At 48.9% G+C, this 8870-nt stretch overlaps 1 protein-coding gene across 1 annotated transcript in view; it reads right to left on the bottom strand.

Annotated features, from left to right (window-relative positions):
- Window positions 1-2243: 2243 nt before the first annotated feature.
- The window catches only part of LOC140898287 (uncharacterized), a 9234-nt gene continuing 2607 nt past the window's right edge, over window positions 2244-8870 (bottom strand). The window contains exons 2-5 of the mRNA XM_073311924.1: window positions 8574-8663; window positions 6228-6354; window positions 5511-5624; window positions 2244-5221 (exon numbers count right to left, since the gene is read on the bottom strand). Of these exons, the coding sequence (XP_073168025.1) occupies window positions 4167-5221; window positions 5511-5624; window positions 6228-6354; window positions 8574-8663 (1386 nt within the window). The 3' untranslated portion in view covers window positions 2244-4166. The remainder of the gene's footprint in view (window positions 5222-5510; window positions 5625-6227; window positions 6355-8573; window positions 8664-8870) is intronic.

Here is an 8870-nt window from a genome sequence, read left to right as displayed (position 1 = left end):
TTGGAAAAGGGTGATAATATTTTATCTACTGGAAATACACCTTCAGATGTATTACAGCTGATAGGAAATCCATGTTCGCCAATCTATTGTAATCTTTTCTTTCCAATGATCACTTTAAAAGCTTTTTGGCTTTTCCTTTTTTTTTAAGCTAGTGCCACAATGAATTTCTTCTCTAGTTTGTTAGTTATTCCATGTTTCAGAAGAATGTTTGAGGGGAAACTCAACTACTTTAGACTTCATAACTTTTTGATGAGAAATGAGATACAAATTAAGACTGCATATATTTGCTTGAGTATAATTTTCCAAATGGTAATATAATTAAAATTAAAAAGTATGTGAGTGTTTGAGGGTGATTGGTGTGATGTTGTAAGGACAATGATATTGAGCAAATATTCAGCATGAATTTTATTTACCCATTAAAGTTATTAGTTCTTGTATTAAGGCTCCAAAACTGATAGAGGAAAGTAAAAGAAAAGTAACACACATTGGAAAACATAATCCCACCTACACAAAAACAAAATGATGGGGTCCAAATTAGCTGTTACCACTCAAGAAAGCGATGTTGGAGTCATTGTGGATAGTTCTCTGAACATATCCACACAATGCGCAGCAGCCATCAAAAAAGCGAACAGAAAGTTGGAAATCATTAAGAAGGGGATAGATAATAAGACAGCAAATATGATATTGCCTCTCTATAAATCCAGGGTACGCCCACATCTTGAATACTGCATGCAGATGTGGTCACCCCCTCTGAAAAAAGATATATTGGAATTGGAAAATGTTCAGATAAGAGCAACAAAAATGATTAAGGGTATGGAACAGCTTCCATACGAGGAGAGATTAATGAGACTGGGACTTTTCAGCTCGGAAAAGAGACGACTAAGGGGGGATAGGAGAGAGGTCTATAAAACGTTGACTGGGAGCAGAGTAAGTAAATAAGGAAATCATATTTATTCCTTCTCATCACACAAGAACTAGGGGTCACCCAATGAAATTACTGGGCAGCAGGTTTAACACAAACAAAAGGAAGTATTTCTTCACACAAAGCATAGTCAGCCCATGGGACTAGTTGCCAGGAGATATTGTCAAGGCCAAAAACTATAATAGGGTTCAAAAAAGACCTAGATCAGTTCATGGAGGATGGATCCATCAATGGCTATTAGCCAGGATGGGCAGGGTTGGTGTCCCCAGCCTGTTTGCCAGAAGTTGGGAGTGGACAACCCGGGATGGATCACTTGAAGATTGCCTGTTCTGTTTGTTCCCTCTGAAGCACCAGGCACTGGCGGAAGACAGGATACTGGGCTAGATGGACCTTTGGTCTCACCCAGTATGGCCGTTCTTATGAAACCTCAAGGCTTGGGATTGAGAATATTTTACTGCATTATCTCCTGATTGTTCTAAACTTACATATAAAATTAAAATATGGCTTTAACTGGTGTTTGTATATATATTTTTCTTTATATAGGAATCAGATACAGTGCTCCTGGCAGGTAATTTCTAGGCTATCATCTGCCAAAAGAAATAGAGTTTTCAGGTGCCTAAGTAGCTCCTGGAATCATGGTTAAAGTTCCTCTTCCCCTCAACCCCCCCCCCCCCATTCTGAAATGGCATCACTGACAATGACAGTAAATTTGTAGGTCCATTTATCACAACAGTTACCATAGAGGGAGCAAGAGCATCAGAGAAACCACTAGGAACCTGGGAGTGGGAGCAGGCATTTGGTGGGAAACGATGACCTGGGATGGAGGACATCTGAGAGCCTGCAGCTGTTGTGTCCATGGGGAAATGTCACAATTCTGCCTGGGAGTCACTGGATCCCACACTGAGCTAGGCACGGAGCAGGAAGAGGGAAGAGACATTGAAGATGCTGCCAAGGAGGAGATGGGCTGCTCCCCATCTGGAAACATTCATGTATCCAGCCTCCCAATGACCAGCTGCTCCAGTTCTAAGCAACCGCTGGGGCTCACGCCCAGCCAGGGCTCCTGGATTCTGAGGTGGTTTATCCCCTGCACTGATTAAACCTGTCGGACAGGGGAAGGGAAGAAACAGACACTGAACCCAGAGTCACTCAGAGCCACAAGAACAAAGACATGGAGGAGCCCAGATCCCCTTTTAAAACCAGATGCACAGAGACCTCAGCAAAAGGGCTGGATTTGGTGTAATGAGCAATTCCGGCTGAGGGGCAGTGCATAAGGGAGGAATTGACCCGGTTTGGGACACCTGGCCCACCATCCCTAGAGCTCAAGAACACAGGAAACTTGTGGGACACCCAGGGTGATGGGAGAATCACAGCCAACATTTTATTAGCATTTCTTTGAAAAACCAGAAACCAACAGAGGTAAAAACGTCAACAAGAAAAAGACTTTCCTGAAACCCACATTTCCAGAAACACGAGACCCTCTTGTCTCCCTGACCATCCAGAAAATGGAGAAAAATCCTCCTAGGGCAGTTCCTTCAGGAATAACCCCAGCATGTGACAACATGAACAGAGCCTCTGCATGGAGACAGGGACAAAGGAATCCAGCTAAAACTTTCCCTTTGGCTTACTAAAACAGTCTCCCACCAGGGAAAGCCAGGAAAGGAGACGGGCTGCTGGTAGAAGGTCACAAATGTAACCATTAGCAGAGCTAGGAATGGAATGCAGGACTGCAGATTCATAGGTTTCACTGTCCTTCCTACTCTAACCCACTAGACTTACTCCTGGGGGAATTCTGTGCCATTGCACAATGCAGAATTTTGCAGAAAGTAATGTGCACGCAGAATTTCCTTTCCCCTACAGAAATGGGCTGCAGAGCTGCTGGTCGTCACTAGGGGCTGCTGGACCCAGTAGAGCCAAGACAACACTGCTGGGCGGGGGGAGGAGGGAGCTGGAGGGTTCCTGGCAGCTGCAATTCCCAGCACGCCCTGAAGGAAGGAGGCGGTGGAGTGCAGTAACCGCCACACAAGCCTGGGACCCAGCATCAGGCTTATCCCTGGGCTTTGTGAGGGCAGGAAGGGGGCAGGTGCCTGGGCTGGGGGGGCACGGCTGGGTCCTGGTGGGCTGGGGAGGGCCCGCAGCTGGGCTCTGGAGAGGTAGGCAGGTTAGGTGTATTGGCTGGGGACGCACATCTGGGCTCTCGAGGGGAGGGGTTGTGGGTGTCTGGCCCCCCGGCTGGGCTCTGGGGGATGGAGGGGGCAGAGAAACAGGAACTGGGTTGTCATAACGGTTTCTTTAACTCTCTACTCCTGGGGGAATTTTTGTGTATGTCTGTATTGCTACAGACAGACTTGCTGACAGATATTTTGAAATAAATTACTAAAATAATTGAAACTGGCATGATTATGTAGTTTTATTTGGACCAATAAAATTTGCAGAATTTTAAAATATTGTGCACAGACTTTTTATTTTTTTGGCATTTAATTTTTTAGTGCAGAATTCCCCCAGGAGTAATTAGACCCTACTCCCCACCCAGAGTCCTGATTCCTAAACTCCCTGCTTTCACTATTACACCATACTGCCTGCACAGCAACAGTGCAATATCCCAAAGGTCTCACCTCCTCAGGAAACTCCCCATGAATTCCCCAATCTCCAGCCCACCTCACTGTCTGTAGAGATAGCCAGTACACTGAGCCCTGTTCTGAAATCCTGTCACTTCAGACCAGCAGCTCTCACTGCTTTATATCTACAGACCCACAGGCCCCCTTCACTGCTTCCCTGAATAACGTCCCCCTACCTCCATCCCAAGGGGCAGAGATGAGGGGCAGACACAAACTGCGACCAGGGATTTTTACCTCTTCTCTGTACTGTAAAAGTGTGTGTGTAACCCACTGAAATGTCACCCAACTCATCCCATTACCTGCTCCCTCCGACCATGAAACGACCAGCTCCTCAGTACCAAGAGTTCCCTCGTCCCTGGCCAACACGAACCATCCCCCACTGAAACCAAAATGATCCACTTGCCTTCTACTCTTATCCAGACCCTCCACATTTACACTTTGCTGCAGGAGGACACAGACCCATTTGCCCCCAGCGAGAGCTCCCACCACCTTCTATCCTGTGTGCAGTTTCTGGTGGGATATTTGAGAACCTTTGCCTTGTAGCTTTTCCTACAGACAGAACACACATAAGGTCTCCCTAGAGTGTCAGTTCTCTGATGTTTAATAGGGACTGAGCTGTAACTGAAGCTTTACCCACAGTCAAGGCAACTATAGGGTCTCCCTCCCATGTGCACTTTCTGATGTGTAATGAGATGTGAGCTGCGGCTGAAGCTTTTCCCACACTCGGGGCATTTATAGGGTCTCTCTCCCGTATGGACTCTCTGATGTGCAATGAGGTTTGAGCTACCACTGAAGCTCTTCCCACAGTTGAGGCATCTATAGGGTCTCTGTCCTGTATGGACATTCAGATGTGCTATGAGGTGTGAGCTACAACGGAAGCTTTTCCCACATTCAAGACATTTATAGGGTCTCTCCCCGGTATGGACTCTCTCATGTGTAATGAGGTGTGAGCTACAACGGAAGCTTGTCCCACACTCGGGGCATTTATAGGGTCTCTCTCCCGTATGGACTCTCTGATGTGCAATAAGATGTGAGCTACAACTGAAGCTTTTCCCACACTCGGGGCATTTATAGGGTCTCTCTCCCGTATGGACACTCTGATGTACAATGAGATTTGAGCTGCGGCTGAAGCTTTTCCCACACTCGGGGCATTTATAGGGTCTCTCTCCCGTGTGGACGCTCTGATGTGCAATGAGGTTTGAGCTGCGGCTGAAGCTTTTCCCACATTCTGGACATTTATAGGGTCTCTCTCCCGTATGGACTCTCTGATGCGCAATGAGGTTTGAGCTACGACTGAAGCTTTTCCCACACTCGAAGCATTTATAGATTTTCTCCCCCTTGTGGATTCTTCGATGTACAATCAGGTGTGGACTCTCACTGAAATTTTTCCTGCATCCAGCATCTTCATGCGGTTTTTCTTCAGTGCAGATCCTTGGGCGGATCACAGTTTCATTCAGGTTATTCAAACTTCCATCTCGGAGAGTGGATTTATTCTGTCTCTCCCCTTGGTGGTCTTCCTGCAGCCTCTCTGGTCTGGGCTGACTCTCACAGGTATCCCCTTGCACCAGACTCTGGGAAACATCACCTTCAGATATTCCCAGTAAGGTCCCCTGTGGTTGTACTTGCTCAGCATCTTTCTGTTCAGGATTCTTCTCCTCATTCTCACCCACCAACCCCTCACCTGCTAGGACAGAGAGAGAATCCAGACATGAGTCCTTCCCTGTGTCGAGGAAAAAGGGAAGCTAAGGAAGGGGAATGGCTAAGGGGTGGAACAAACAGGAATATCTCTTGGGGAGACTGGAAAGACAGGAGCCATGAGTGACATCTGCTGTGAGGACACAGTACCTGCTGGGGACAATCCAGACCCAGGTAAAGTGAGGCAGAAAGCGAGAAACTTGTAGGTCCTTTGTGGGAATCCCAGCTGTTTGTGCCAATAATGAGTGGATTGTGAATCCATATAATTAATTTCTCACCTGGGGTGGAGTTTCTCGGGATCTCCCTTTCCACACAGGCCTGTAGCTCTGTGACCCACAGTTCTTCCCCTTGTTCCAGCTGGGAGATCACCTCAGGTTTGGGAATGGGAAATCCTGCTCCAGGGAAAGAAAAGAGGTGAAACCAGGGTCTTACAGTTACTCGGGGACACAGACGTTTCCAGATGTGCTGTGCTGGGTGGGAGGGTGCCCTTGAATAAAACCAACAGATGGGGAAATGTTCCTGGAGATCATTCAAGCAGATCGGATGGTTCCTGGGAGATGTGCCGTTTCTTCTGCAGGCGATTCAAGGATCTCCACACTGGGGGATTTTAAGAATCTGGCATAGAACAAGACTTCATTCAACCTCTTACCCCTTTGAAACCCTGCTGAGACCAGAGCCCTTTCCAGGCACAGTGCCAGTCCTGGGAAGAAGAGGACACACAATCCCAGAATGAGCCCATATTTAAAAAGACAAGAGGAACACACCACCCACACTCTCCCTTTGATGGGGATTGATTAATATCTCCACACTGTCTCCGAATTACCTCTTCCCTGGAAGGGGTATGGAGGTGACAGGCTGTCTCTCAAGCATTCTGGGGACTATGGGGTTGATCCCCCTGAAATCTAGGGGACCAGGAAAGAACCCTGAGTAGAAGCCAATTTTGGTTAATTAGAGATCCCCCTACTTCTAATACCTGAGGGGACAGGATTTCTTACCCAGCGAGGTCATGTTCTCATAATTCTCCTGCATCACATCCATGTAGAGGTTTCTCTGAAGTGGGTCCAGCAGAGCCCACTCCTCCTCCGTGAAATACACAGCCACCTCCTCGAAGGTCACCTGCCCCTGAAACAGCCAGAGTCCCCCACTCAGGACCTGTTCCCCCAGTCACAATGCCCCCAGCTCAGTCTCAGGCCTTGTGATGCGGGGTGCTCCCCACAATGGCCCTGGAAGAGCTGAATTGGGCTAGTTGGGCCCAATCAGCTAATTAGGCTGCAAACAGCAGAACTTTAGGCTAGAGGCTGCTAATTAGAGAGAGGCTCACCTATGCAGGGACAGGCGGGGCCTATATAAGCCAGGAAGCTGGTTACAGACAGGGCAGCAGAAAGGCAGGCTGCAGTCACGCCCTGGGAGGAGGGAGCTTGGCTTTGCAAACCCAGTGAAAGGGGAGACCCAGAGAGGGTAGCAAGGCTCAGGGGAAAAGTAGCGAGGTACGGGGTAGGCCAGAGATTGGCTGCAGATTAGAGGGCCCTTGAGCCAGGACCCAGAGTAGGTGGGGGGGCCCCGAGTCCCCCTACCAGCCACTGATGAAGTGGCACTCGTGAGGCAGTGAGACTGCCTGAGCCCCAGATTGTCAAAAGGGACTTTGATAGCCCAGATGGAAGGCGGGGAACACGTATGGTGACCCGGCCCAAGGGCTGAGTCATGAAGAGGAAACTGCAGTTCCAGGGGTGAGAGGGGTCCACAAGATGATGGGAGAGACACTGCCAGAGTGCAGCACCTGTCAGGAGCTAATCCCCAGAGCCACCAGGAGGAGGTGCCATGTGCAGTGGTCAACCATGTGATGGGTAAGGCTGGTAAATCTCCCTGATTTCTCTGGGGAAGAAGGGTAAAATTTCTCAAATTGTTCATTAAAAACCTACACTGTTTCTGTGGTGAAACTGTGATGCCCAGTGCTGTTGACTCCAGTGATTTCATCACAGGTCTCACAATATTTAGTTGAGAGTTATAAAATTATCCCATGATCTCACAATTCCTAGCACGGAACATAAGAACAGTCATACTGCATCAGACCAAAGGTCCATCTAGCCCAGTATCCTGTCTTCCAACAGTGGCCAATGCCAGGTGCTTCAGAGGGAATGAACGGAACAGATAATCATGACGTGATCCATTCCCCGTCACCCATTCCCAACTTCTGGCAAACAGAGGCTAGGAACACCATCCCTACCATTCCTGGCTAATAGTCATTGATCGACCTATCCTCCATGAATGTATCTAGTTCTTTTTTGAACCCTGTCATACTCTTGGCCATCACAATATCCTCTGGCAATGAGTTCCACAGGTTGATAGTACTTGCACTGTCCCCTGTTCGACATGGCTGCCATCTCCCATCACTTTCAGGGGGTCTGAAATCAAAATGGCGACCATTTCCCTACACGTTTGGCATGTAGAAGTGAGGCTTCCCCTAATAAAGATGGCCACCACCTCCCATGGTTTTCTTTGAAACAGGAGCCATGCTCTCCGCAGGGAATATGGCTGCAGCTCTGTGCTTGGGAGACTGGATAGGAAACTGAATAGAAAAGGGAATGTGGGGAGTTAGAGGCAAAGTGGTGGTGGTAAAGGGAATGAGTGGGGAAGGCATGAGAAACGGAGGGGGGTAAAGTGTGGGTGTGGGGCGGATGGTGGGAGGGTGCTGTGTAATGTGGGGAGTGGGGTGAGGTGGATACAGGGTAAGTGTCAGGAGCTAGAGGGAGGCCGAGCAGAGTGCAGGGTGATTTGTGGGGGGCAGATTGACATTAAGGGGGTTCAGGAAGATGTGTGGGTTTGGTAGGGAAGATGGAGTGGAGGGGAAGTGGGGTGCAGGGGGAGCTTTAGGAGGCTTCAGGGGAAGGTGTGTGTTGTAGAAAGGAGAGGGAAGAGGTGCAGGAAGGAGTGTAAGGAGACTTAGGGTGGGCAGGGGCATGTGGGGAAATAGCAGCTGTGAGAGGTATGAGACTGTGAAGGGAAAAAGAGGTGAATATAGGAGGTGGGGCAAGTTTGCAAGAGACTACCTGGGATAGAGAGAAGATCTGGGTGCTGGGTAAGCAAGGGAGGTGCAGAGGGACACAAGGGCAGCTTCCCCTTCCCAGGGGGTTGAATCCCTCTGTCAGTGAGTAGTGTGGGGCTTCAGTTTTGCGTGTGCTGTGTTGCAGGTTGAGATTCCCCCTGCAGTGACACACACATACACATTCAGGGGATGAAATCCCCCCTACAAACTCAGACACCGGAAGGGAAATGTAAGTGCTTCCAACTTTCCTGCCGGAGGGGGAAGCGAGGCTCGACGTACCACTCAAAGGGATTTCTACCTGTGTCTGTGATGCGATATCTGTTGGACACTGCAGCCGATCCATTCCAAAATTCAGGGAATGTTCTAGGGATCCACTGGCAGCACCCTGCTGATTGGGTGAAAATGAAAACCAGAAAAGCCTGATTTAGAGACCAAATCCAGCTGCAGGCAGAGGAATCCCTCTGGTGCTCCCTGCCGCTGTGTGCACATCACGGGCAGTGGCTGAGCTGGCTGCATGGCGAGATCGTACAGCCTGGACTGTACCAGACATAACACAGCCTTAGAGGATGGCTTTTGGGTGGGACCTGCATGGGGA

Source organism: Lepidochelys kempii, chromosome 14, assembly GCF_965140265.1.
Source record: "Lepidochelys kempii isolate rLepKem1 chromosome 14, rLepKem1.hap2, whole genome shotgun sequence".
Classification (NCBI taxonomy): Eukaryota; Metazoa; Chordata; order Testudines; family Cheloniidae; genus Lepidochelys; species Lepidochelys kempii.
Note: the sequence above shows the minus strand (reverse complement) of the source record. Positions and strands in the feature narration are given on the sequence as shown.